The sequence below is a fragment of the Phycodurus eques genome, chromosome 21 (genome assembly GCF_024500275.1).
Source record: "Phycodurus eques isolate BA_2022a chromosome 21, UOR_Pequ_1.1, whole genome shotgun sequence".
NCBI classification, from domain to species: domain Eukaryota; kingdom Metazoa; phylum Chordata; class Actinopteri; order Syngnathiformes; family Syngnathidae; genus Phycodurus; species Phycodurus eques.
The window spans coordinates 2,591,798-2,619,648 of NC_084545.1; the positions used below are offsets into that span (position 1 = coordinate 2,591,798).

Below are 27,851 nucleotides of genomic sequence, written 5' to 3' on the forward strand. Positions count from 1 at the left end.
ACATGAAGTCTCTGTTCCTTGCATACAGCAGCGCCACCAGTTCAACCAACCTCCGCAGAAGACGCTACGCCCAGCTTTCTGGAGATGTACGGCGTCAACATGGCGGCCAGACTCTTTCGGATGGTGGGGTTCTCCGGAGGCGCGCCATCCACACTGTTGGTTTCCGAAGCCGGGTTGGAGATGGGCGGCATCTGCAGGTAGCCCCCCAGGCGGCTGAGGGACACCAGGCTGAGCTTGGCCAGGTGGTTGGCCACCTCCTGCTGGTTGGAGTCCTGGCTGGTCTGGACGCCGCTCTCCTCCAGCGTGTAGTCATAGTTGAAGAGGTGCACCAGCAGGTGCCAGAGTATGCCGGCGTGGTACAGTTGCGTCTGGAGGAAGAAGTCTACCGCGAAGGAGCTGACGCACTGCACCGCCAGGGCTGCGGTTTTGGGAAGACCCTGAGGGAAGAATACAAGAACACAAAAAAAAAAAAAGTCTGAAAAGTCTCTTTTTGAATACAGTAGGGCATTTTTTGGTTCACAATAAAGGCTGCAGCTAACTTTTTTCTTTTTTTAGTATTAGACCGACTATCCCATTCATCAATCAGAAAATGATTTTGCTTATTACTAAAAGCAGCAATTATGAATGTTTTAGGGGAGGGGAATCCCTAATACAAAAATCCCTTATCCCTAGTACAGCAAGGATTTGTTGTACTTATGTGTAGGCAGACTACTAGAACTCCTAGAACTAGGAGAATTTGCTTACTACTGTAATATTACTACAAAGTCAGTCATCGACTATACTTACCCTGTTTTCTACTACCGTTTATTATTACTGGCGAGATTTTGATTGCTCACCTTTCCGTAGTACAAGATGTGACAAAGGTTTCTGATAATGTAGGGCAGCTCGATCATCTTTTCTCTGCATTCCTCAAATTGTGCTGCGACGCTGTAGCACTTGCAGACGTGCCCGCACACCTGGGACACGTGATGAATTATTTTTTATAGATTGTAAAAAGACTTCTAAGACAATATCGCTCACGCGCTGTGCACCTGAACGGCCATGTCGTCAGCCTTGCTGGATGCAGTCAACACGGAGACGCAGCGGGAAAGAGCCTCCAGCAGCACCTGAAGATTTTTCAGGGCACAATCACAATCCTACTTGACTGTGCATTTTAGATGTATTTAAAAAAAATAATAATAAAGAAAGAAAATAAAAAAATAAAAAAAATCAGAACAAAAACAAACCTCAATGCCATTCTCGCGCCGCAACTCCTCAGCGTTGAGTGCCGAGCAGTTGACGGTGTAGAAGGCGAGTTCGGCGGCGGCCGGCAGGAGCGGGGAAGTCTTGGAGAAGAGGAGGTCGTCTTGGGTCTCCATGGTGATGGTTTTGATGAGCATGGGGTAGCCGGCGTACTTGTAGGGCTCCAGTTCTGTTTGGAAAAGTGAACACATTAACACCAATGAAGCAGTCTGTCTAAAGGAAAGCGCTTAAAAAATTTGACATCATTTGGTAGCCTAATAACATAGCCAACTCTAGCTCAAATGATGTAACATTTTAACTAGCTATGTAAAACCAATTTTAAAGGAGACATTTGACAGTTCGTAGGTGACTTAGCATTTCTGTGACATGCTTTCGTCAAAATACCCTAAGAATCAAGAATTGAATCTTTTCGTCCTGATTCAAGACTGTTTCGAGGAGTCTTATTTCTACGCTCCCGCATTTGGTTAAACCACAACTAGTATGCAATAGGTATCTCACCCTGCCTCAGCCCCTGATATCTAACTTTTAGCCTGTTTTACTGCTGCTTCTCCTCTGTCCCCCTGCTCGGAGATGGGGCTAGGTGGCGATGAGCAAAGTGAGGCTGTTGCTGTGGAGGGTTACTATTTATATTGGCTTGTCTGCACACCATTTTTGTGCTGGTTGAAGAGGATGCTCTGGGTCTTGAGGATGAGGATGATGTTTTCCGGGTCAGGCCCATCAAGGACTCGTGCCGATTTTGTGCAGAGGAATTCGTAGGCCTTGTTGACTTTCTCAAACATGTCCTGAAAGAGTGGGAATAAAACGTGTGGGAATGCTCAAAGCAACAGTGTAAATAGTGTGCATGTGAGGCGGTATAAAAACGCACCCTCCCATCAGGGTTCTTGTCTGGATGGTACTTCTGCGCCAGCCTGAAGTAAGCTTTCCTGATTTTGCTCTCCTCGTGCCTTTAGACAAAAATATAGAAAGCAGTTATCAATGGACAAGGAGCCATGGACTATACATTTCAGAATGAAGTTGACTCACATCCCCTGTCCTTTGGGGAGGTTGAGGACTTCGTAAGCATCATCTATAGACATGGTGGGGGGTTTCTTCTCCACCTCCCTCTTCCATGCTTCAAGGGTGTCCTTAAGCAGCTTCACCTACAGGGTTAACGGTGTTAGAACGAGTGTTTTCCTTGAGAAATGAAAGCAAGTAAAGGTACATACAGCATCTCGAATAGGCCAATTGGGGAAGTGGACAGTGTCACACAGGTGTCTGAGGTAGTAGATGTTGCAGAAGAGCTCGTTGTCCAGCTGGGGGAAGCTGATGACGGGGATGGGGCAGTACTGGTAGAGCGCACGCGTGTTGCTCTGCAACCTCGGGCTAAAGTCAGCAATGTGGGCGGCGATCTTCTCAATCATCATGCGCCTGAAAGAGAGAAACTGTCACTTGAAATCCAACGCCTATGTCGATGCATCTCCAACTGAGCACATTCGGCTCCGACCTCATCTCGCAGCTCCAGATTGCCTCGGGGGTGTCGAATTCGCCGAGGAAGATCTCAGAGAAGCGCTCGGCCTCGTAGTTCTCCAGGTAGCACACCATTGCTTCGGGGAGAACTGGTCCCAGAACGCTGCGCTGCACGATGTCCTGACCTTTGGACTAAGGACACAAGGCGGGCGTCATTTCCAATGGACAATTGGATTTAGAGTAAACCCTTGCCGATTCGTGAATTTTTCTGTAGAACATAACTAAAACTATAGCGGTGCCTTGGCTTGACACAGACGTACTACACGAAAATTTCATAATGAAACAAAGAAGACCATCGCAACAAAGCTGCAATATTATTCATCTTTTTTGAAAAGAATAAGGAATATACGCCTTTCAGTATTGTTGTATGCTCTATCTGCAGCTGTTGCTACCATTTGTGATGTTTAAGTGTTTTGGGATCGTAGCTTGGTGTATATTTGTATCTCTATTATAAATGTAAGACATCTTTACCTCTTCTGATTTAAAGGCTTGTTTTAAGTGAGTGTACTTCAGGAACCTACAAGAAGAAAAAGTTCATATCATACTTGATTCCTCCAACAGAGCCACATTGTTTAATCAGATGAACAAAAGCACATTTTGTACCTCGCAACAGGAAGCACGTTGGAGCCCGTGTACATCATGACGAAGAAGAAGACTCCGGTCAAGTAGAGCCGCTGCAAATTGGGGTTGTCCTGCATCACCAGGTGCAGGACATTGGCTACCTTTTCCACCAGTATGGGGTCAAACGTCAAGAGAAGCTTTAAAAAAAAAAAAAAAAAAAAAGAAAAAAAAAAAAGAAAAAGAAGAATGGGGGGGAAGATCTTAAAAAATGTAATTGATTTAAACACTACAAGTGTCTATTTGCTAGATGAATCACATTGTACCTGAACAATATGAGGCAGGCAAGCATTGTCAGTTATCATCCTCTTGATCTTTGGTAATGGGCGAATAATGGCGTTGTCTTGATCCCTGGAAAAAGAAAAAAAAAAAAAAGGTCAATCATTGTTATAAATTATGAAATAATATCATAATGATACATCCAAAAAGCCCCAGAGACCTGCTGGGGTAGTAGGAGCACATGGTGATGAGCATGTTGAGGATGAGTGTGGCCAGGTCCGACTCGTTCATCACCGCTTGCCCTGTGGCCAGCAGGCACCACTTCAGCTGCGGGATGGCCTGCAGGGGGCGCCAACCGTCCATGCCCTGGGCCCAGCAACGAGTCTTGGCCGACAGGACGCCCGTGGTCCAAAACTCCTGCATCTGATGAGGTCATATGGTAAAAAGATGTTATTAAAATATATAAAGAGAAAAGTTAAGTACATTCCCTGTGAATTTGACTAGGATTTGTGATTTTTAAAGGGGATACAGGAAGTACGCATTCCACCTGCGATGTTTCGACTTTACGATGCCCGTGCCTCGTCCGCCATTTTCTCACAAGACCATCAGTGTTTCTGCTTAGCTAGTGCATAGTGCTTGTCTGTGTTTGTGCACCGGGAGTATCTTTGCCTTTTTCGCCCTCCTTTTTTCACACTCTCAGCAGTAATGGTAAGTACAGCATCTTATTTTTTTTTTTATTTTAATGTATTTTAGTTTCTTTATACGAAGTGTTAACCTTTCCTGCTACGGTCACCTGACCTCCCTTCTCTCGTTGCACAGCTGAGCTGGGTGGCGGCAACAATAAAGACACGAAGCACCGATTTGCTGCTTTAATGGCTTTATTAGCTCCTCTGCACATTCGACGTCAACGGGTCCTCCGCTAATCGCTACTCTTCCCCGGTCGCCGTCACTACACTTGCTACTGTACACACTCGCACCAGCGCGCACTCCTTCCTCCTTCCCAGTCCCATCTCACGCACACATCGACGCACACGCCCACACACCCTGAGCTTGCTGTCACAATCACGTGGGACAATAACCGTAACAGAAGAGTTTCGCCGTAAATTTCGACTTTAACGGTGAAATCCGACTTACGCGGAAAATCGTGTTACGTCGCCAGCGTAGGAACGGAACTCGTTCGTAAATCGAGGACTTCCTGTATTGTGAAAATGTGCCTGTGAGCGAGTCGCTCTGAATTGTGCCAATTTCCATAATAAAAGTCCATCTTCAAGTTACTCCGTCCCTGACTAGGAAGCTAGGCAGGGCCAGGATCTTAATCCATGGGGTATTTTGACAGAAAACAAAACAACAACAAAAAAAACATCTGATTTTAAAAGGACTGCACACCTCTTCAAAACTGAAAGGTCCTCTTCTTTCCTTGTCTGCATTCCCAAAGTACCACTCCTTTTCACTCTCTCGCTTCATGTCAGGCGCTGCTTCCAAAACGTTGCTCTGGGGAAAATCCGGGACACACGTGCATTCAAAGCAATTGACACACAGTCAAGTTTGTAACGTCGGAAATCGAGCCTATATATGTTTACCTGCAGCGGCACCGTGGCTCTGCTGGTATGCAGATGGGCCAAGGTGAGCAGGTCCACCAGGATGCGCACCCCATTAGAGTCCATTATGTCTCTAACGTTTTTCTACAGGAAAGGAAAAAGTGTGTTTAGTAAATCCTTATTGCGGAGAGAGATCAACGCTATAGGTAGCTCACCCTGTTGAGAATCAGCTTGTTCAAAAAAAGGATGAGCCGGTCTCTTTCGAGTTTGTCCGTACACTGCAAACACACAATTTCCCATTTATTAAAAAGTGGCAACACAAAAAGTAAGCGCCTTAGCCGCTTGGTCGCCTGCACTCACGCGGTCCAGCATGCCCACGATGAATTTGGTGTCGGTGAAGGGGCCGATCTCTTCAAAGCACTTGCTGTACACTATGGCGAGCGCCTGGAGGCATAGGCACTTCATCGTGACTTTAGGCGTGAGCAGAAAGCGGTGGTAGAGCTCGTTGAAGAACTCATACCTAGAAGGCGGAAGGCAGACACGCAAGAAGTCACCCTTTACAATAAAGAGTGGAAATATGAGAATAGTTTATTAGCTTACGATCTCTTGATGGCACTCGATTCCTCATTTTCATCCTCCTCCAGCAGGAGGCGCAAGTAATAGTCACCTATTTTGATCTCATCGGAAAGGCACTCGTATTTCACCTGCCAACATATTATGTTGAGTTTCCTCTGTTGTGTGAAGGCAAAATGTTGAAAAAGCTCTCATTTAATCAGAGTATTGTGAGGGCACGAACCTCAAACTCCTGGTGGTTCCAGGAGATAACGGTCGTGTTCCCGAGCTCACGGTCAACGTTGAAGGCGCGCATCTCCCCTTCCAGCGCGTCCCGCAGCTCTTCCCTGGTCTTCAGGTTCCAGATGAGGTTGGAGCGTGCGTGGTCAAGCTGGAATCTGGATATGGCAATGCAACTCATCATTGTGCCGCTCCTCAGTAAATAGACTTGGGGTTCTTGTTGCAGACACTTGTAGCACCTACCTATAATAGAAAAGCTCCCAGTTGGCTTCGATCTTGATCCGCTGTCGTCTCTTTCTTAGGATGACCGGCTTCTGATTGGGATTCTGCAACAGATGAAGAAATTAACGTCTCCAAGTGCTTCTTTCGACACTGCAAAACATTTAAAATGTGTCCACTTTCACTGTATGGGGATGAAGAAAAGCATGGATTGAACAGGCATGAATGGACATCTTGCATGGAGGAGACAGACATTTTGAGAGGCAGCATCAGAGTGAAGGGGGGAGGAAAAAGAAAAAAAAAAAAAGACAAAATGGCACCAAAAGCAAAGCCACCCATGCACATTTATACAAAGTTATGAAACGCAAACTCCAAAATTCAATGTACAGCGAACCCCCGTTTATTCCATGGGATATGTTACAGAACCACCCGCAATGTGACAATACAGCAAAAAAAAAAACAACAACATTGTTTTAAATAGATCTTTTATGTAGTCAACCATGCTTTAAACATATTTGAAACATACTTTTAAACGTATTGAAAACACGTGTGAACAAAAGATGTTTAGAAAATACTGTATATATTGTAATGTCTATGTAAATACACGTGTACACCTTTAAGAGGCGGGTGGGGTGGCTTGACGTCTGCGTCTGAGCGTTTGGCCGTGAGCTGTGGCCAAAAGCAGCTTCTGTGTGTGCTCGCGTTTGTGTTCTACTGTTGTCCCCGTGTTGAAAATTATATAATTATTAATAATCATTATTGAATTTGTAATGAGAAGATGGAAGCATGAATGCGTGACTGGAGAGAGAGAACACGAGAGAAAACGCAGAAGAAAATGGCACGGATCCTGTCAGTCGGGCCTTACTCACCAGGTTATTTCTGTCCTGCTACAATAGTTTGACAGCAGAAAGGAGGGGCAGAGACAACACAGAGTAATTATTGTACGATGCATTAAACACAACAAGATGGTGGCTTTTTTTTTTCGTGGGGTAGCTTTTTAAGAAGCGCAAGTTTAGCCGCAGGCCGAATGACAAGTAAAATCCTCCTCACCTCCTTCTGGGCAATGCCCATCTTGTCCCTCCAGTGCATGAGGACCAGATCTGCCTTCTCCTTGGCAAACTTCTCCACCTCTTTGGCTGCTTTACCGGCAATCCTCTGCCACTCGGCCACCTTGTTGCGGTTGAGTAGGTCCTATACCAGGAGAAAAATAACATCTCTAATGGAGGGCAGGTGGATCGTGATGTCACGTCAGGTCGCCTTGTTACCGTGGCAATTTTCAAGTTATCTCGGACGTGCATTCGATCCACATCTTTCTCCGGTACTGGCTCGGGACTGTCCATGTAAGCAAGTAGGCCCGTCGGCTACAGGTTAAACAAAAGAGACATTAAGCTGGCTAGTAAAACTTTGTACACTGGCAATTGGAAATCAGCCAAAAATCCCCACCCTTGGAAAGTTTCATTATATTTACATTAACACAGCTAAAAATGTTTTTTTTTTTTTAAAAAAAAAAAGGTAGCTTGGTGGACACAAATGGCCAGCTTCGAGCCCAGAGTTAAATGTTACCAATATTCTCTTGAGGAGGTTCATGGCGACGGGGTTCTCTGCAGTCCACAATCCCACCAGGTGACGACTCAGCTGTCTAAATCGACCAAAACGGCAAACATGTTCAGTCGCAGGTCTATTTGGCTGCCCGTGAGTGTGTTAACGGCGTTCTCTCCGACCTGTTGGTGAGCATCCTTTGGTCTGCGCTGATAGTGAACAACGAGGTGTGCAGATGGCGAGGAAGGGCCCCCTCACTCAAAGCCAGATCCTGCATCTTGGTGGCGATTTCCTTGTCTCCTTCCTGTATGCGAACACACGTGAGCGAGTGACTACGCGAATACAGAAATGAAATACATGAAGTATTTACTTCACATTACCTCAATAATGGCCTTCATCACCAGACCCGCTCCCTTCACGATAGCCATTGAGGGATGCTAAAGGGAAAACGAGGAAATACCGAAGTGAATGAATTTCAAATACAACTCCAGCATTCAATCACAGCAAATAATGGCATTATATGAAAAAGTTAACAGATAACTAGGATTTTACAATGGTAAACGGGCTGTATACAAACACAAATTTCGATTCTGAACATTTTTCATATCTATTGTGGAATTTAACACAATTTAAAAAAAAAAAATCCAGGTTAGTGTAACAATTACTTCTGACATGATAAAATGAAATGATAAAAAAATATAATTGTATTTACAATAACAAGAATTTTCTCATTTATTCTAAAATGTAATGTTTTTTAAAAAAGGATAATTTAAATGTTCACAAAATTGTTTTGCTAATTTAAAAAGTATTTTTTTATTTTATTCTTAAAAAGAAATCTACCAAAATTGTTTTTTTTTTTTTTTTTAAATTGTTTCATGTTTTTTTCTTTTGCTTTACATACCATTCTTGATAGCCATTCTGAAATGTAATGGCATTTCAAAAATCCATGTTGGCATCCAAAAACCCGTGACAGCGTTAGTGAATATACATTTTCCTGACCTGGAAGAGTTTGAAGAGCGCACGTCCATTGGAGGCCACCATCTCCAGCAACATGTCGAACTGCTGGCCCTCGGTGGTCTCGCTGTAGGGGGCGCACAGGGCGAACGTTAAAAAATCCAGCAGCGAGCTGATGACCAAAGCCCCTGTTCCGTGGTCCTGGAGGAGGGGGGGGGGGAGGTTTGAGTAAATTGAATTAAAGCCATTCTTCATTTTGACCAGAGTAGAAATGGATTTACCACATTGGTAATGAATTTTTCAAGCAGGTTTTCCAGGAACTTCTTGGACGACAGCAGAGACGCCTTGTTGAGCTGCTCCTGCCTCAAGTCGTAGTCGTCATGCATGGGCTGGTTGAAGGAGGAGGAAGTGGTTTTCAAAGAGGGTCTTTGTGTGGCGGTGTGCAAAGACAATGAGACGCTACTTACACACATCAGGGCGCAGAGCATGTCAATAGCAGCGTGCGTCACACTGTTGTTGTTCCTCTTTAAAGCTTTGACCGTCTTTACTCCTAATTTTTCCCTGAACCTGGAACAAATAAACGTTGTTGTTTTGGCTCGGACAAGACATTGGACAAATGCAGGATTATTGAAAAGCGGTCAATATTGTGTGAATTATGGGGTTTTGTTTATGTTGTTCATAGATTAAAGAGGACATATTATGGAAAATTGACTTTTTAACTGCTTGTTTACAAATAGTTGAGCTTCTGGAATGCCTGCCCACCCATCAAGTCTGAAATTGAACAACCAAGTAAATATTTTGTTCGCTGCCTGGTTCTGCAAATGTGAAATTTGCCAAATGATGAAGCTAAAAGTCCCTCGATTTGTTACTTGAAAACTAGTCGGTAGAGAGGTCGGAAAAAAAGTCACTGAGTTGGTAACACCGAATAGATGCCACTTGCCTTCTTCAGCCTCATAGCCCGGCACCTAGTCGTCATGGTAACGAAAGCTGTATACCCAACAGTATAATGGGGAGGGGTTAACTGTAGCTGATTCGCATGAGAAAGGGTTGTCCCCTCCAATCAGGCCAATTTCAGCAATACGGGTGCACAAACTGTAATTAAATCTTGCTCCTTGGGGTACTGTGGCGAAAGTAGGTCAAATGTTATTAACACGCCTGGGAACAGTTTTAAATTGTGACGAAAATTCATTATATATATATATATATATATATACAATTAATAATGTGGTTACATGTGGCGAAACATGACTGCTTTCAGGATAAAACAGTTGTCTCTCTGTGAGTCTATAACTCGGCATTTTCAAAATATAAAATAATACACCTGTTCCTATCATACATCTCAGTGACCCAGAAAGACGACAAATATAAAAAGATAGAGACAAAACAACAAAAGAAGGCAAATTGAGGCTGACACAGCAATTAGGCAGAAAAGAGCCTTACAGAGAGAGAAAAAAAATAGTATTGAGTGAAAGCAAGCTAAAAGAGGAGCACAAGCGGGAAAGAGATGCAGACGCCGGGCAGACTGAGATGTATGGATACATATTTACGTTCCCTCTGTGAGTCCAGACCCTTGACCAGACCTTGGAATGACAGAGCATGCCTGTTACCAGCAGCTCAGCAAACACCAGGCAAGGCGTGCGCCACTATGACGGCCCTTACTTTGGCAGCTGAGTGAAGGCCTGGAAGCCGGCCTTGGAGGCCACCAGGCGGCGGATGGCCTGGAAGTGGCTCTCCAGCTCGGCGTTGAGCACGGGAAGCTCGGCCTCTTGCGACAGAAGAGCCAGGATGGCGTTGTTGATGAGCTTCTCTTTGTTCTCCGAGAACAGGCCCTTGAAACGAGAAATGGGACGATGAGCTACTCGAAGGAATTTGGACACAGACAGACCGGAACACACTCACGTCTTGCGTTACTGCGTGCAACACGCCACTGTAGGATATGTTGGCGTTGAATCGGAATACTGCGTCGGCAAAGTTCCCATCTGAGACACAAAATATACAAGTAGGTGACTGCAAAATTACGTTTAAAAAAAACAGCCATTTCCATGTCAGTTTCTGGACGACTCGGTAACTGTCAAAGTAGCAGTGAAAATTTGGATCATTTTTCATATCTCTGTAGAAATGTTTAAATCTCAACTTGAGACTTATTCACTTATACACTCTTGCATTTGGTTAAACTACACCTAGAATCCAACTAGTCTCTCAACCTGCGTCACCCTCTGGATTTTGGCCTGTTTTACTGCCGGTTCTCTCCACACGCACACACACACACACACACACACACACACACACACACCCACACCCAGACCCACACCCACACGTTTGAAAAAACTGTTAAAAGTAGTTTTTGGGTATGAAACTTCAGTTTGGCTTAATAAATGTAACCAAATATACAATGCTTTATTTTACATATTTGCAAGTTGCGTTTGTAAAGACCTGAAACAATGATGGCTGGTGTTTGAGTTTGTGACAATTGTATAATTAAACATGCCCTGGGTCAAACTGACCCAGTAAAATTATTGCCGCTCCTGAGAAACAACAGAACGGTTAACACACACACGGTGAAGTGTGTGTAAATGTTTCCTCTTTACGCAACAGAAGGGTTCATGGATGCGATGAGTTGTGACTCACTCGGAGGCGCCGCCAGGAACTTGAGGTGCAGACTCTCCACCTCCTCGTCCACGGGCATGCTCAGGAGGCCCCATCGTTGGCCACGGCGAGTGGGGGCCATCTTCACGCACACATCCCTGTTGCCTGAAGCGCGCACGCCATCTAGCAGGCTGGCCAACAGAGAGTCCCTGAAAAACGGGGAAGAGACCGGATGACCTCATGGAATGGTTTTGAGGCTACGACACAGCATGTTAGTTTCATTGAAGACTCTAAATTGTCCTTCAGTGTGAATGTGAGCGTGAATGGTTATTTATCTATATGTGCCCTGCCATTGGCTGGAGACCAGTCCAGGGTCTACCTCGCCTCTTGACCAAATTTAGCTGGGATAGAATCAAGCTAACCCATGCTAGTTCATGAGGACAAGCTCTACAGGAAAAGAATGGATGTACATACCGTTCTGTGGAGGAGAACTTTCTGATCTGGCCTCGGATGAATTCGACTGTAAACACCTGAGGGTTGTCGACATCACAGATGAGCGCAAACACCTGCAGGAAGTATGGAGAGGAGAGATAATCCCACAGATTAAGGCCCTTCATTCAAGATATCAGTAATGTGGCAATGCTGATACAATGACATTCTTACATTACTCAGTGACTCCATTTACGTCCTAAATGTATTGTATATGTGTTCATAGTGAACTGTTTGCGGTAGTGCCAGAGTGGCTTCAACTTCCGGAAACAAATTCTTCGGGTTTTTTTTTTTTTTTTTTAAACATACTTGGCCAATGATGATTATTCATGATGATGATTCATATATAAGACAATCACACGTAATGAAACATTTTACTCTGCTGTCATCGCACCTCTCCGAAGGGTTTGATAGTGACGATGTTGTAGGAAGCCGGATCCCTCTCCACCAAACACGTCTCAGTCAGCGCCAAGATGCGCTTCACAGGCTCCTGGAAGAAACAAAACATTTCACTTCAGACAAGAAGAAGAAATGAGTAGAAACTAGGTGGACCAATGAGATGGTGTCCTGACCGAGTGGCGCCGGGTGATCTTCTGCACCACAAACTCGGCCAGCGACGTGATGCTCTCGTCCGAGCTGTACTTCCCCAGCCGGTCCGTCACAAAGCTCTCGAAGGTGAGCGCCTCTTTCCTGAGCCGCAGCATGATACCGATGAAGTTGCCCGCATGCTCGATGGCACTCCGGATGATGTCGTCCCGGTGTTCGGAGGCAAACAGATGCTGGGGGGGAAAAGCGTGAGATAAAACATCTGCTTTCATATTATGAACAAATTAACTAACCACACGCATACACTAGGTGTGGTATGATTTACTGTATGCTGATAAACCACGATAAAAAAATTATTTTCATTTCACTGCATCTCCAGCGAGCGTACCAGCCTGCTGAAGCCGCCATAAAGAATGCAGAACCCGCCCTGGTAGTCTGAGATCTCCACGAAGCCCTCCATGTTGCGGTAGTCGTAGGAGCACAGCACCCGGTTGGTGTGCGGGTCGATCTGGTCGATGCCGCCCGGCGTCACCTCCAAGCTCACGGGCTTCCGCGTGTCGCTCCAGTGGTGCTTGTAGCAGTTGTACCGCTGGTGGCCATAAAATGAGATATGCTCAAATGAGATTGCTTGTTTGTAAGCAAGATTTTGGTGCGGCTCAGGCTAAAAGTACATAACGAGCTTTATTTTCAATTTCATTTTGTCTGATACAATACGCTTACATTGGGGACAAGTGATGCAATGACCAAATAGATCCAGCAGATAGAACTACGGTGGAGAAAAAGCTTCCTATGTGTATGCACATTGCCGTCACCTACAGGACTAGAGGTTGTCACTATATTCAAATGCAATCAAAACGTGAGTGCTCCTCCCTGCGGTGCTTAAAAACAATATTTACATACACATCAGAACAATCCTAACACACACACACTGCTCTCACTGTCAGCCATATACGTGAGTACAAATCAGGGCATGTAAACCATGCACTTAAATAATGTGGAAAAGTTGTCCATTTGTATACAAAACCCCTGCTTTATGCCACGCCCATCATAAGAGGTTCCGAGGTTACGAATGGCTCAAAATGAACTAGTTTGCATAATGAAGTAAATACATGCTCACTAGGTACAAGATGGGCACTGTCCTTAAGTGTTTTTTATTTGGTTGTTTTATATTTACGCCTTAAAAGTGTTTCCTGGACAAATAGCTACCGTAAATATGACGAGAGCGGATAGGCTTGAGGAAGGCACGGTTGTTCCAGAAGATTCTTCTTTAACTTTATACAGGCTCTACCCAAAAACTATTTCAGTCTAATAACAAAGCCAAATTCTCACTCAACTACTCTCAAACCTTTAAAACATTTTATGTTATCATTTTATTTTCTTAGTTTGTTTTTATGTTTTCCTTTTATTTCAGAGTGAAGAGAGAAAAGTCACAGTATACTACCTGTCCATTTGAATATGCTGTTTGCATATTTCCTTTTTAACTTTCTTTGCCTAAGACATGTACTTACTCAGATCTTCATATCTTAAATGAGGCTTAAAAAAAATAAATGTGGACACACTTAGTACTTACCCTGCCAGTGATTTTCCCTTCTGAAAACTCTGTTCGGAATCTCTGTGAATGAAGGAAAACACTGTGAGGTATTCATGTAAGGAGGTTAAAATTACAAGGGTGCACGTTGGCCCTCACCAGCGCCTCCGTGAGCAGCTCAGTCCGATGCTCCGTTGAGAACTTGAGCGTCTCAGACTTCTTGCCGGTACCCTTTCGGAACGTGAGGCTGAACTCCGTTCCCTGGCCTTTTCCCACTGGGCCGATTCCGCAAATGTCTCCATAAGGCCACTGGTAAAGTGAAGTACGAAAGTCACATACAGTACACAGTCACATGCCGACAGTTAATGCGCTCCATGTTGCATCCGAACGGCTGTCACGAACCTGATTTGTCACTTCTAGCGTGGTGGGGTTGTACGTGGTTATGCCGTGCGTTCCCACGGAGAAGACGCGCTTGTATCTGGAACGTACAAAAAAGCTGGTAAGCTGGGGAGGTAAACATAAAACACACTCTTGGGTTATTTGTTTACCTGGTTTGAACCACTGCTGCACTACACTTTAAGCCATATAAACACAAGCATCATTTTGGGACACTTTTATTCAAATTTTTTTTTTTAACTCTCTTCTTTAATGCATTGCCAAGGTATCTGATCAGGACTCTGTATCGCAGATGCATCGCAAATCAAGCGAATCAGACTAGGACATCCCCATTTGACACACATTATTTCATAGAAGGCAGCTCTGTCTCATTCAAGTAGTGACTGGATCAGACTACAAGACAGATTTGGTCTTTCACGATGGCACTATGTCAGACTACTGCCATTAAATCTTGCCGTATCTTGGTAAGCCACTGACAACACTACACGACATTTATTACGATACCACCGTATCCAGTCTTTTACGATTACTGGGCTTTCTCCTGTCAAATCAAACACTGCCGGTTTGGCAGAGGCGCGGCCAGAAAACGTGTCACCGCCGGTCACAATACGCAATCCGATTGGTCAGTTGGTATGTCCTCTGATTAACTGATTAAGAGGCGTGTCTCGATACATTTCACCACATTGCGCAAGCTGTTCATACGGAGGTGAGCTTATATTGACATCAAACTGATCATAATTGCAGTCAACGATTGCTTGTGATGTCAAGCGGCACAGTGGATTTCATGTGCATGTCATATGAACACTGTCACATATTTTCCTTTTAAGCGTGCACGGCGTGTTTATTTATGCATGCCTCTGTTCCCTGAGCAGCCTACACACGCAACAAGCTGACTGGGCCTCTCTCTCTGTCTTTCACTCACTCTGTTTTTCTTCTTGCATGTCGTGATTAGGCCTGAAAAAACTTTAGTGAAGACGTGAGGTGGAGTGAAGCTTCCATTTAGGCGACTTAACGCCGAGAGAAAGGACACACAGCGGCCCGAGGCAGGGTACAAGTCACTTTTCTCATCCTGCTTCCCAATTAATGTCACATCATTTGAATGAATCTGTCCGGCTCCTCTGGGAAAGCAGTTCGAGACCACATACCAGTTATAGATGTACAGTGGCGCCTTGGCATACGAGTTTAATTTGTAACTCAAAGGACTCATAATGTATCTTTAGGCATCTTTTCCCATTGAAATGAATGCATGCCTTCACCCAAAATAAAATAAACAACAAAAATTGTTGCAATGTGTATTTTAATGATCAATTGAATGGCCATCGTGCTGCTCTTTCTGGTCTGCCTGCCTTGGCCACCAGTACTGGACAGACCGACAGATATACTGCTCATTGAGACGTCTCAGCTCCTCCAGCTCATCAGTACGGCACTACTGTTGGTTGCTCTTTGCACAGGATAAAGAATATATGACCGTACGTACTTTTATATTGTCTGTCTACATTTCATGCTGCACTGTGTTCAAACTGTTGCTTAAAGGGTTACAGCATTGCCACACAGAAAGTATTTAGAGTTAGCATCAAGGTAGCAAAGCTATGTAATTTTTTTGCATACACAAGGTGTAATTCTCTTTGTTTTACGTTTAGTTTGTCAGTAAACTTCAACTGGGAGTGTCAATAATAAATCTGTCAATGCTGACAGATTTCTATTCAAAAGGATGGAATGCTTTCAAACAATTGAAAATTAGAATTTTCTTTTCCCCACATCTTGGTGTCATATTTGCATAAGAAAATCTGATATTTTATAGGGTGGTTGTCACGTTTTAACATCCAAAGTATAGTACAGCAGAGCGTGGTTAATGAGAAAGCAGCATAGATCTTTATAAGCAAGTTAAACAGTTGAGACGCTGACATCAGGTGTCTTTGCCTCACACAAGCCAATCAGCACAAGTCAAGATGCATTATCGCCTCCCGAGCTCACAACAAATTGTCACTCACACAGGGGGAGGTTTGCTCTAGTCAAACCTGCATGAAGGAAAAATTAAGCATTTCAGTGACATTCATGCTGACTTTACATATTAGACAGTGAACGGTTCACATTTCCTTTCACGCAGAGATTTGGATTTCACTCAGGACAAAAAAAAAAAAAGTGTTTCCTTCCACTTGGATGTTTCATAATACAGCGCTTTGAGCAACTTCCTGTATTGGATATAACTACTTCAGACAATATTATGTAAACTTGATTACAATGAAATGAAGCAAAAACAGCACTATAGTATGCGGTCCTGCTCATTCAACCTCTATGTACACACTCATTACGCACAGCTATCGAATCTAAATGCTCTACAACCTCACCAATGTTCCAGCAGTAATGGGACTATGAGTATATGGAGAGCACCGATTGGTAATACGATCTCACCGCCTTTCGGCGCCTAACGTGACCTCATCAGTTGTCTATCACGATGGCCTTGGCGAAGCATTACTGCGTCCCTCTCATTTTAAGGGTGCTTGCATCTAAGCGTCAAAACAGACACAGTTGTGCAAAACAGCTGCACAGCATTGTTATACATTGAAAATCAGACAACAACAAGAGTTACAAGAGCATCTGAATATGATAAATTGGCGGTTTAATTTTGTGCCAAAAGCGTAGCATTATACATATTTTTTAAACAAGTATTTTGGGGTAAATACAATTTTAAATGATTTTTATATATCTATTTTGGGAAGAAAATGCTATTTTACTTTCATTGTCGCAATATTTTTATTGAAAGTTATGAAGCAAATCTTTTCAAAATATTTTTCCTATTTTTTTTACAAATATTTTGGGGGAGTTACAATTGCATTTAAATTATGTTTTATATATATTGAGGGGTGATGCTCTTTCATTTAGACATTTTTCTACACTTAGTTTTTATTTAAATAAATATTTTTATAAATTGTAATTTTTACAATTATATATTTTTAAATGTAGGTTATGTTAAAAATTAAAATGTATTATGTAAATGTGAGAACTGTCACAAATATGTAATCTGAATAATAATTTATAAAACTCTTAGTTGATATATTAAACTGTACACAGGAAGCAACATACAAACACAACTAATCTCTTTTGTGGAGGTAAAATATCAACCTTGTTAAAATAATGCAGGAGGGTGTGAAATGTTGTTCTAGGTTAATTTCATAAGAGAAATCTTTTTCTACCTCATTCAAGGCAAAGAAAGTCAGCACAATGGAGGCCCTGAGTCAGTCCCCCCCCCCCCACCCAAGCGTGAAGCCAAAGAACAGTCGTGCCGCTGTCACCCGACACAAAGATGACACAGCAGGGACGAGGCGTGAAAACCATACGCAAAGAAAAGCTCTTACTTTCCCCTCCAGGAGTGCTTGGTAGTATAGTAGCAGGCCAGGTCCTTGTTGTCTTTCAGGACGTTCATCTTTTCACAGGACCTGAGAAGCACAGCAGACGCCGGAAAGTTGAAAACGGCGAACAAGTCCGTCATTTTTGGGCATTTTGCTTTTTGGCAACGGAGCCCGGCAACAAAGTCCGAACGGTGCGACGCCATCTCCGAATCACTGTTCCGCGCTTCGCACCGCGCCGACGCACACACTTCACGCAGCCCTTCGACATTCTGCAGCAAGATAGGAAAACCCGCCGCTGGACTAATATATTATCCAAGCAGCTTCTCTGGTGCGCTCACAAATCAATTGGACCACTCAGAATGGATATAAAAGTGCACAATAAGGAGGTCAAGGGTTGATAACACAGATCAGTTGTCAATAAAAACAAGAGTATTGCCTGCGGGGATGTTGATCACCTTTATTGATCACACTTTGAGTCATAATCTCTTACTCTAATGCGGATTGGAAGAGTAGAATTTCCTCAGAAGGCAACCGGCACGTTACTTGACGTCCTTCCTCAATAAGTAGTGGAGTGCATCCAATTGAAACAAATAAGCGCCACACCTCAAATAGACACCTCTAGGTGGGTCCAGGTGGTCCCCAATACATAGTTCCCCCCCTGCCAAAATTAAATCTGGTCCCACCCTGGGATTGGGGAAATAGATCATATATTGCCATAAAACAGTCATACGCTGCATGAATAGTAATGATAATACATTTTTATGTGTTAAGGGTTTCCTTCAATAAAAACCTTATCCCGAACATAGAGTACCCTCCCCAAAAATGAAATGTTGTCTCTACCCAGGACCCAGACTTACTAAATAAATCGCCTTTTTATTGCCAGATACTACCAGTAGATTAATGATAATGTATTTGTACATATTAGGACTTTCTCCCATTAAATGCCTTACCCATAAAGCTTTGCTATTTCGGCCTCCCTTGATTTTATATACCATGTATATTCAAAATATTTTTTTAAAACAAAAGAACAAAGTAAAAGATATATTTTGTACAAATTAAGTCATTTGCCCAATAAACCTCACCCCTAAAACAAATGGAATTTCAAAATCATTTCAAAAATATATACAAATAATAAAAAGAAGAAAACTATAGCGTACATAAGCCATTGTGTGAAGAAATACATTTGCAAAGACTGCATGTGCCTCAAAGATAAACCAAGCCCAAACTGAAGCAGTCAGCCCACTGTAGCGTCCCGAAAGGCGGGATCATCGCCGTCTCTCCTTTCCTCAGCAGTAGAAGGCTGCACTGTGACGAGGGAGTGGGGAGGGGAGGGGAGGACTGATGGCTCGGGGGTCTGGGGGGACCTGTGTCAGCATTCTGCCAGGATCCGGGAAAACTCAGTGACTCCTCCAGCTTTCCTTCCTCAACTCTTTGACCAAATCAAGGAACGCCTGCACACGTTTGCTGTTGAAAAGCATCACTTTACGAGTCACACATGGAGACTGTAATCCAAAACCCATGGCAATGCATGCCAAAGGCCCTTGAAGCAAATGCGTAGAAAAAGAAGAGAAAGTCCCCGGATTCCAGGATTGAGTCATGTGACAAGCCAGCTCACACTTCCTGTCTGAAGGCGGATCAATAGCGACGTATTTATGGACTCTCCTCAAGACGAAGAAAATGACAACATTTACACATCCAGACAGGTTGAGCAGCTCCCCAATATGTTTTCATATTAATGGCCTATGTCGTGGGAAGATTCCAACTGCGTCCACATTGTTTAAAGTACGCGCCACAGAAACACTGCGGATAACCACAACAACTTTTGAAATCTGCCTCGCATGCATCTTTGCCTCGTATTTGGATGAATGGAGCAAAGCCAGGGTGCAAGGTTCAAACTGCCATGCGTCATTAGTGTGTACTACTGCTGTAACAAACTGGACACAAGACAATTTAAGGAGATTATTTTTATGCAAATTGCCCCATGGTGGGACTACTGAAGGTAATGTTATTTTTTTATATCAACTACCCCAGTATACATAGAACACATTGTTCATTTTTGGGAGGATATACAAGTTTATATATTGAATTATGTGCTATTGCAAATATGCTGCAATACTTTTTGATGTTTTTTTTGCAGATGATGAAGAACATGTTCGCTACCCTTTGTGTTCAAATAAGAGCTATTCAAAGATTTACAACAATCACAACATCAATGTTATAGTTCGGTTAGCCCTTTGATGTCATTTCCAATTATGTGTTAGCATTAAGCTAGTGGAGACTTTCATAAGGCAATGTTATGCGGTTTGTTTAAATACAAAACGTGAAATTGTCTTTGTTGAGTTTGAAGGTAAACTTTAACTGGGAGAATTAAGCGCTCAGCCTCCTTTTTTGAAAGAATTGTTCGCTACCTGCCAAACTGTTGCTTGGGTAGAAGTAAAGTTTGCTGCCAACCGTCTGGCGCTCACAATTCAAAATTTTACTCACAATTTTAGAGAACAAAAATTCTCAGACCGACAACTGGCATTTTGAAATACTTCAGAAGGTCGAAGTACCATTGTACATTTTTTATTATTTTTTGACATTACTATTTTTTAAATGAAAATAACTTTTTTTCAAATCGTACTGGAATTCGCTGTATAAGTGTTATTATTGTTTCATACGAAAAACATTATACATTTCGGATTTTTTTTTTTTTTTTAATGAGAAACCGAACAAATGATTCCCAACGATACAGCAAGAAAGTGCACGTGAACGCTCAAAAGGAAATGAATCAAGACTTGCTTGACAACTAAACACGTCCCTGCTTGTCATTTGTCAATTGAACGATGCAATCGCTGTCCAAGGAAGGATGTAACACTTTATTCCAAACACGTTGACAGTTTGTTCTCTCTTTTACTATGCTCAAGGGGGAACTAAATGCTCATTTGCTTCCTTGTGACAAGCGTTTCCTTACCTGGTTTATCAGTAGACAACTTAACGAGACTGCCCCACTGCAAAGCGGCCTAGGCAGTTGACTAATGACTATCTCGCTTCGACACCGTCGCCTCCACATTTCCATTCGAACCAGACGACTCCAAAAGCCTGGCGTGCTCTTTTTTTTGGGGGGGAGGGGGGGGGGAATGTTTCAAGAACAAGACCTGAGTTTGTAGCTCGCATCTTGTTATGCTAGGATGAGCGGCTAGCTGGCGCATCGCTCCGGCAGCTAAGCTCACAACCGCTAGTCGCATTAGCAGCGGCGGGCGCCAATTACATGGGCGACATGGCTCCACGAGAGCGGCAAAAATGGAAGCGTTTACCTGTCAAATCACGAGCGGATGCGAATTCCAACCGTCCCTCGGCCCCCCGCCCTCCTCGGTTTGCTGCTGCCGCCGCTCGGGTGCCGAAGGTGCTCGCTTTACGCCGTATTTCCCCCCCCACCCCCCGCAACGGCGCTCAGGACGCAGCCATATTTCTCGCAGCCATGGCGGGCCACTGCGCATGCGCACGGCCTGCCTGTCATGCGGCGGTCAGCTGATTGGCTTGTGGGTCGTAATAGCTGATTCGAGATCGGCGTATGACCAGTTTTGTTGTTTTTTTTCATTGAGGTATACAGTCAAAACTGATTTTGGAGCAGTCGTGTATTCTTCCAGTTTCCGTTTCCTCAACGTAACTCGTTCACCTTTTTAAGAGTCAAAATGTGAATTAATTGTTTAACTGAATGAACATATTTCCTATCTATTCTTGTTCAGATTTTGGACAACAAAACGAGAGACACCTGAAACTGCACCACCTGGGGTCAGAAGAAGCATTATTGTGCTCTCTATTGGCAGTAATTATCAAATATGAATAGAACACAAACTGAAAAAAGATGACGCCTTTATTTTCCGTAGACCAGTGCTTCCCAACATTTGTCGAACCATTTGACATATTTTACATTTCAAGGCACACCAGCAAAAATGTCGAAGATTCTGCCATCTAGCGGATGAGCATTGAATTGTTCTGCCTGTCATTATAAATGGCTGGCATAGATACATGAACGAATATGTTATTTGTAGTGAATAATTAATATTATTGGACCAATTGAGTGAAATTTGATCATTTGTATGGGAATCACTGATGTAGAATGTGGACAAATTGTTAATTCTGATTCAGTCACACTACAATTACAATCCCAAAACATATGAAAGATAATTCCTCCACACACACACGCACACAAACACAAAGCCGGCATAGTGAAAGTTGATCTGTAATTTCTTTATGAGGAAAAGGTCATTGAGATTATGTTTTGAACACGATACACTCAAATCTGAGGTGAACTCACCTTGACTGGAGGTAAAGGGGAAACATCTTGGCCTCTGCCTGTCCCGTTGCCGCACTCGTAACTTGAGCGGGGTCGAACAGATAAAGAGCAGTCACGTTATAATGAAGCATCTGATTTGGTGACCAACCATGCGCCGCTCCTTAGTATAATTCATTTAGGATCTTTCGGGGGTGGAGTTTCCTTTCTTTTCTTAAGATCACACTACTATCACAGAAGGGAGGCCTTCCACTCAACCCAAGCTTCAGCGGTTGAACTTTCTGGATGAAAAAATGTAAAAAACATTTAAGAAAAAAACCAGTTTATGTGTAGTTTAGATTTACTTGGCCAAATTGTTGCTTTGTTGACCGTGTTGCCATGTCAGGAATACAGTAATCCTTGTCGTTATTAGGATCACGGGTGAGTTGAAGCCTATCGCAGCTGGCTGAGCGAGAGGGGTACAACCCTCAACTGGTCGTCAGCCCTGAGCACATAATAATAATAATAATAATAATAATAAAAAAACAAGGGTTCACACTTGCATTTACACTGGGGCAATTTAGAGTCGTCAGTGAACTTAACATGCTTGCAGAATGTGGGAGGAAAGCCGCACAAGCACAGAGAGAACATCAAAACTTCACACGAGAAGGCCGGTGCTTCGAACCCAGAACTGCAGAAGTACGAGGCAAAATGTGTTAACCACTTACACACCGTGCAACACGAATACGGTAACATTAAATGTAATATTGCTGCCATATTAGTGTCAAAATGCTGAAATTGTACAGTCAATACCCAGAAAATATTTGTCAATTATATACTAATGCCAACTAGTGTTTGAAAGTTCAATGGGCAAGGGCTTGACAAGTTTATCTTTGCTAAATGCTGCCATCTATTGTTTAATGCCAGGAATTGACGTGAGGAAACTGGTACAAACACTATTTTGAAACCCTGCTTTGAAAGCTTCAAAAGCCTGTCTTGGAAACCCAAACCCTAATTTGAAACAAAAACCGTTGCCTCAAACTCTATTTTGAAATCCTAAACCTGGTTTTAACCCCTATTTTGAAACCTTATTCCTGACTTGAAACTTTACTTTCACACCCCAAACCTTCCACACTTGTAAGCCTATTTTGGAACTCCAGTATTACTATTACTTAAAGGAGTTCAATCAAGGAAGTTTTTCTTGAAATTGAAGCCAAGAGGAATTTCAGTCGTGCTGCGTGTGACCGTGTTCTGGAAACATTTGCGGAAGTAGGACATTTCCAACATTCAACACTGTTTAATGAATGTAATTGTAATAAAATAATAGTAAATTAAATAACATAGCTTTAAAAAAAAAAAAAAAGTTTTCCTACTCTATATTGTCCACTAGTTTTAGAATTGCTTTAAATTTACGTTGTAACACTGTCAGGAAATGACGTCAGCGACGCATCGTCCTGTGGCTTACGTAGCTGCCATGAACGCACCGCTCGTAACCAAGGCAAAGACGCTCTCGTTGGTTACCAGGGCAAACATTTCGCTTTGTTAGCGTCCAGTCTGCTAGCTTGCCTGCCCAATCTGCCAGATTGTCATCGAACAACCACCGCGAAGTAACTCCTTTTTCCCCCCTCCTCCATATATCCTGAATTTCATTATGTAACCAAACGACATTACCGTTTCCAACCCACAGTGCAACTGGAGTGTCGTTTCCCCAACCTGTATGCGGTTTGAACGAGGCGGACATCATCCCCTTTCCTGCCATTTTGAGCCACCAAGCTAGCTAACGTTAGCTCCGCAGCCACCATGGTAAGTCACCACTATCATTTGTCCTTCAGAGTTTGCACTGCTAGCCATTTTATAGAAGTTGTTGCCTTCAACGCCCAATGCTAGTGTTGTCTTCGAGTGCCTGTAGTATATTGTTGGCCTTTAAACTGAGATGGCCGGCTGGCTGTCATCCACTTACTGTTAGCCGTGCTAGGGACTGACTTTTCCCCCCTTCTGTGATTTGCTTGTTTTAATTCTCCTGATGCCAAATAATCCTTTCAACTGCCCCCCACCCCACAAGCCGGCATTCATTTGCATCCACTTCCTCAGAAATAATAGAAATTGTGGCCAGCTCTGCTTGTTTGGTAGCTCCTGTTTTCCAACCTTCTCGTAGGCTGAATTCGGGTGTAATGCGCGTCATCAGAGCGAGGTGATCAACTACATGCGATTTGCTCGATCCAAACGCTTGTTGAGACTCAAGACGGTGGATTCCTGCTTCGAAGAACTCAAAGACAGCAGGTGGGTGCCCATCTTGGTGATGCAGATGTACACAGGTCGCTTTGTTGAGATACTTTACTAGCAGTAGCGCTATCAATTTCGATGTATTCCGTTAAATGTAGTGCACGTAAAAGTTTAATCAAAATTGTACCAAAATAAAAGTTTTTCAAATAAATAGTTCTGAAAAAATAAGTGCATGGTTTGAACTCAAAATTATTCTATTGTACGAAAAAGTTAGGTATACCTGAACTGTACTTAGGCAGTGATTTCTTTTCAGGTACCACTGGAGAGAGCCTGTGTACCACACTTGGAGAGTCATTTCATTAGATGTGTCCAATGGGCTACAGTTTTACGTGTTTGCATCCAAAGGCTGGTGGAGGAGACCTTCACGGTGGACGAGGTGCGCGACATGCTGGACGGGCTGCACGCGGTGGTGCGCGGCGAGGTGGAGATGGAACTCATCAACACGGCGCACACCAACGTCCTGCTGCTGCGCCAGCTCTTCTCCCAGGCCGAAAAGTTCTACCTCCGCCTGCAGACGGACATCTCCGAGCTGGAGAACAGGTGAGGAACGAGGGCTCGGGTGTAGCTCCGTACCGTGCCGATACGCCGGTAGCAACCACAGGCCGCTTTGTTGCGTCGATGTCTCTTTACATCCAGCAGTCTGCGTTTTGCATACTACGGTGTTTTGGAGTTGATGTCGCTTTTCACCTCTGTAACCTTTGCTCTAAATGTGTGCACAGAATGGGTGGATTAAATATGTGTTTTTTCTCTCCCAGCCCTACGTGACTGATAGTGTCTAATGCAACGTATACGCCCTGCCAACAACAGCGATGTACGTGCAGTTTAGCCGCTTTTTCAAACCACATCTGAGTGCTCCTTCGGTGGCCACAGTATCTTTTTTCGAGTTAGCGCTCAGCTGCTGTCAACAACAAGGGTGTACCGAACATTTCTTCGTGGAATTATCTCACGATAATCTTCCCAATGACAAACATAAATGTCAGCGCATGCAGAAAGATGTGTCAAGCGATAATAGATTATCTCTCTATTTTCTACAGAAAGGCGGTCATTCGATGAAGATATATCATTGTTTGTGCAAATTGTATACATAACGTATACACACGCTGGCCACACTAAGATTTAGCTCCATGAGAGTGGCAAAATATAAGAAACGATGTGATGCAGTACAGTTGAATGTTTCAACTTGATTTTGGAATCCTGTATGGCAGCGACCCTGCAGTTGTGTGACCTGGATTTATGCTCGACTTCTCTAAATTCCGTGTGTCTCTGAGGCATTGAAGGTGTCTGATTGTTAGTTGTGATTGGATGAGTGAGTCAAGGAGATGGTTGACTGGTAGTAGGAAGAAAAGCATGTTGTGTCTGCAGGGAACAAGAGTTAAGCGAAACACTATTTGTTCTTTTTAAGTGACTTTTTAACTATTCATTTTTGCAGTAAAGAGGTTGTTAATTGAACACAACTTCTCCTGGTTTCATCGCCTAAGCAGTTGCTGCACTATATTCTGTCTTCTCTGGCACAGGAGAGCGTTCGATGAATTCGCTTCTCCGCTATATGCGGAACGTCACTGAAAACGGAATAGCTGACTTCCTCTGTATGCTACGCTAACGAGCATAATTAGGGTTGATGACGTGATTGTTTGAAGCCGAACTTGAAAGCACGGCAACACGTGATTGGCGATTAATCGACGTCAATCTCTAACCTTCATTGCGGCGTGCTAAAGTCGATTCTCTCCCCATGCAGGGAGCTACTAGAGCAAGTAGCTGAATTTGAAAAGACTGACTTTAAAGTTTCTGATAAGGTGGGTTCTAAAGCCTCAAATTTGAATTACACATTGCAAAACAGTAGCACTCTTTGCTTTCAGTAATCAAGTGTGTGTTGCCTTATTTGGGACCAGATGAACCAGGACTGCAGCAAACCCAAGTTGGCACCGCTTAATGAAGGCGGAGTTTCAGAACTTTTAAACAAGGTGTGGAGCCCGACTGCATGGACAATAACTGGACCGTAATCCTCCATCAGTCATACTTATTTATACATTTCAGGAGATTGCAAAACTACAGGAGGAGAACGATACACTGAAAGCCAAACTGCGCACTTTAGAATCGCAGGTACGGAAAAATACTTTTACAGTATGTAGAGCATTTATAGCTCCATATCAGTCAACCTCCTCATTCTACCAGGCAATGAATGTGCTGGACGAGAAGACAAAGGCCCAGAGAGCCCTTAAAGATCTCCAGAAGGTGCAAGGTGACCAGCAGGTAAAACTCAGTTCGACTTGAAGAGCTTTTAAATGAGATCCCTGTCATGAATTGCCACCTTTCTTAACTTTTAGCTGACGGCTCAATCCAAGGAGATCAGCTGTCTGGAGGACACGATGGCGGCCCTCAAGGAGGACTACGAGCACTCGCTGACGGTCAACGCCGCCTCCCAGAAGGACCTGCAGGAGAACCTGGTCTCTGCCAAACACGAACTACTGCGAGTGCAGGAGCAGCTAGCCTTAGCGGAGAAGGTCGGCTATTATTTTTGTTTGTCGGACGGAGAACGGGGCATTGAACACTTTATTGAGTGTGTGCGTTGATGTCCAGGAATTGGACAAGAAGTTCCAACAAACGGCGGCCTATCGCAACATGAAGGATATCCTGACGAAGAAGAACGAGCAGATTAAGGAAATTAGAAAACGATTGCAGAGGTAAGTGAGCACGTATCAAAAACTAAACTGCTTCCTGGGGGACTTTTGCAATTCGGGGCAAGTGGTGCAGTGCCCCACCAGATCCAGCAGATGGCACTATAGTGACCCAAAAACAAAATCTGTCTTCCAGCATTGTCATTGTTCCTCAATGGAGCCTTCCTTCCATCTGTCTTTCTCTCTTTCAGATACGAGCCGAACGAATGAGTCCCTGTCGCAGGTTGGGCCGCCGATCAAATGGAAGTTCGGGGAGAACGACGGAAGCAGAACGTACAGTAGGTTTTGGGAGCGGAAACCTTCAATCCTGACGCAAGCAGAATAAAGCAGCACTTCCCTGAGGACTTGTTTATTCACGCTTAAGCCGACGTTTTTTCTCTCTTGTCGCTTTCTGGTTTCGGATGGGCCGATCAGAACCTTCTTAAACTGTAAGTTATCGGTATCTTTGAGGTTCTATGCAACTTCGATCGTGTCCGCGCTAGAAGAGGCCTTCATTGGACTCTCCGAATGAAAAAAGAAATTTGCTCTTGGAAGCCACTTGGTTGAATGAGAAGTCACTGAAAAAGCCAACGAATGTCTGCTCTTTTGAAAGTGCTGCAGCTCCACTTTTCTGTTCTCGCTCATTGAATGACGCGCTGCTTTGTTAGCTAGATTTCCCTCGCTTTGCTACATGTAACAAATATAGACAATTTTAGCAAATGTGTACCTGGACAACGGATCGTCAGAGTAAACCCAAATCGACATGGTCTACATATAGTAAACATATACTACAAAATATTCAACTAGACATGCATTCTGTTCTCTGTGGACTGGCAAATTAAAAGCTGTTTGCAAATACACTGTGGCAATGTTTTAAGCGTTTTTACCACATTGTAGCAGTCTGATGGCCTAAACGGTATCAAGAGCGCTGATATGCATTTACAACCTAAATTTGTCCACTAGGACTGGTTCTTTAACCAATGAGATTTCAAATTTGTCCTCACAAGCCCCGTGCGCTGACCTTGATGATGTCAAGATTTTTTCCATCCTCTGGTTGGTTTAGAGTAAAACATTAATTAATATATATATATATATTTTTTTATCAGCGTCAATCTTTATATTGTTATGTTATCAGTT

The 27,851-nt window shown here is 43.5% G+C and overlaps 2 protein-coding genes across 8 annotated transcripts in view; one reads left to right on the top strand and one right to left on the bottom strand.

Annotated features, from left to right (window-relative positions):
• Nucleotides 1-20,972, bottom strand: part of LOC133396411 (dnaJ homolog subfamily C member 13-like) — a 28,278-nt gene extending 7,306 nt beyond the window's left edge. For 2 of the 7 annotated variants that reach the window (XM_061666258.1, XM_061666263.1), the window contains exons 1-42: nucleotides 20,819-20,972; nucleotides 17,529-17,609; nucleotides 14,179-14,254; nucleotides 13,936-14,085; nucleotides 13,819-13,860; nucleotides 12,637-12,837; nucleotides 12,275-12,481; nucleotides 12,097-12,192; nucleotides 11,688-11,779; nucleotides 11,256-11,422; nucleotides 10,527-10,606; nucleotides 10,287-10,456; nucleotides 10,175-10,207; nucleotides 9,095-9,194; nucleotides 8,909-9,016; nucleotides 8,673-8,828; nucleotides 8,054-8,110; nucleotides 7,856-7,977; nucleotides 7,698-7,773; nucleotides 7,400-7,495; nucleotides 7,185-7,325; nucleotides 7,004-7,021; nucleotides 6,159-6,241; nucleotides 5,920-6,073; nucleotides 5,724-5,827; nucleotides 5,484-5,643; nucleotides 5,339-5,401; nucleotides 5,166-5,267; nucleotides 4,972-5,076; nucleotides 3,806-4,008; nucleotides 3,633-3,717; nucleotides 3,352-3,506; nucleotides 3,220-3,265; nucleotides 2,726-2,880; nucleotides 2,448-2,649; nucleotides 2,266-2,381; nucleotides 2,108-2,186; nucleotides 1,889-2,024; nucleotides 1,227-1,411; nucleotides 1,032-1,106; nucleotides 837-956; nucleotides 51-437 (exon numbers count right to left, since the gene is read on the bottom strand). In XM_061666258.1, the coding sequence (XP_061522242.1) occupies nucleotides 51-437; nucleotides 837-956; nucleotides 1,032-1,106; nucleotides 1,227-1,411; nucleotides 1,889-2,024; nucleotides 2,108-2,186; nucleotides 2,266-2,381; nucleotides 2,448-2,649; nucleotides 2,726-2,880; nucleotides 3,220-3,265; nucleotides 3,352-3,506; nucleotides 3,633-3,717; nucleotides 3,806-4,008; nucleotides 4,972-5,076; nucleotides 5,166-5,267; nucleotides 5,339-5,401; nucleotides 5,484-5,643; nucleotides 5,724-5,827; nucleotides 5,920-6,073; nucleotides 6,159-6,241; nucleotides 7,004-7,021; nucleotides 7,185-7,325; nucleotides 7,400-7,495; nucleotides 7,698-7,773; nucleotides 7,856-7,977; nucleotides 8,054-8,110; nucleotides 8,673-8,828; nucleotides 8,909-9,016; nucleotides 9,095-9,194; nucleotides 10,175-10,207; nucleotides 10,287-10,456; nucleotides 10,527-10,606; nucleotides 11,256-11,422; nucleotides 11,688-11,779; nucleotides 12,097-12,192; nucleotides 12,275-12,481; nucleotides 12,637-12,837; nucleotides 13,819-13,860; nucleotides 13,936-14,085; nucleotides 14,179-14,254; nucleotides 17,529-17,596 (4,971 nt within the window). In that variant the 5' untranslated portion in view covers nucleotides 17,597-17,609; nucleotides 20,819-20,972. The remainder of the gene's footprint in view (nucleotides 1-50; nucleotides 438-836; nucleotides 957-1,031; nucleotides 1,107-1,226; nucleotides 1,412-1,888; nucleotides 2,025-2,107; nucleotides 2,187-2,265; nucleotides 2,382-2,447; nucleotides 2,650-2,725; nucleotides 2,881-3,219; nucleotides 3,266-3,351; nucleotides 3,507-3,632; nucleotides 3,718-3,805; nucleotides 4,009-4,971; nucleotides 5,077-5,165; nucleotides 5,268-5,338; nucleotides 5,402-5,483; nucleotides 5,644-5,723; nucleotides 5,828-5,919; nucleotides 6,074-6,158; nucleotides 6,242-7,003; nucleotides 7,022-7,184; nucleotides 7,326-7,399; nucleotides 7,496-7,697; nucleotides 7,774-7,855; nucleotides 7,978-8,053; nucleotides 8,111-8,672; nucleotides 8,829-8,908; nucleotides 9,017-9,094; nucleotides 9,195-10,174; nucleotides 10,208-10,286; nucleotides 10,457-10,526; nucleotides 10,607-11,255; nucleotides 11,423-11,687; nucleotides 11,780-12,096; nucleotides 12,193-12,274; nucleotides 12,482-12,636; nucleotides 12,838-13,818; nucleotides 13,861-13,935; nucleotides 14,086-14,178; nucleotides 14,255-17,528; nucleotides 17,610-20,818) is intronic. The other 5 variants (XM_061666259.1, XM_061666262.1, XM_061666261.1 and 2 more) reach the window with 5 other exon arrangements.
• A 2,270-nt stretch (nucleotides 20,973-23,242) lies between these two features.
• lztfl1 (leucine zipper transcription factor-like 1) lies at nucleotides 23,243-27,775 on the top strand. The gene is made up of 11 exons (XM_061666696.1): nucleotides 23,243-23,384; nucleotides 23,465-23,580; nucleotides 23,933-24,057; nucleotides 24,406-24,600; nucleotides 25,796-25,853; nucleotides 25,950-26,021; nucleotides 26,095-26,160; nucleotides 26,233-26,310; nucleotides 26,385-26,561; nucleotides 26,638-26,741; nucleotides 26,927-27,775. The coding sequence occupies exons 2-11, from the start codon at nucleotides 23,578-23,580 to the stop codon at nucleotides 26,943-26,945; spliced, it is 897 nt and encodes a 298-aa protein (XP_061522680.1). The 5' UTR covers nucleotides 23,243-23,384; nucleotides 23,465-23,577; the 3' UTR covers nucleotides 26,946-27,775.
• Nucleotides 27,776-27,851: the final 76 nt, after the last annotated feature.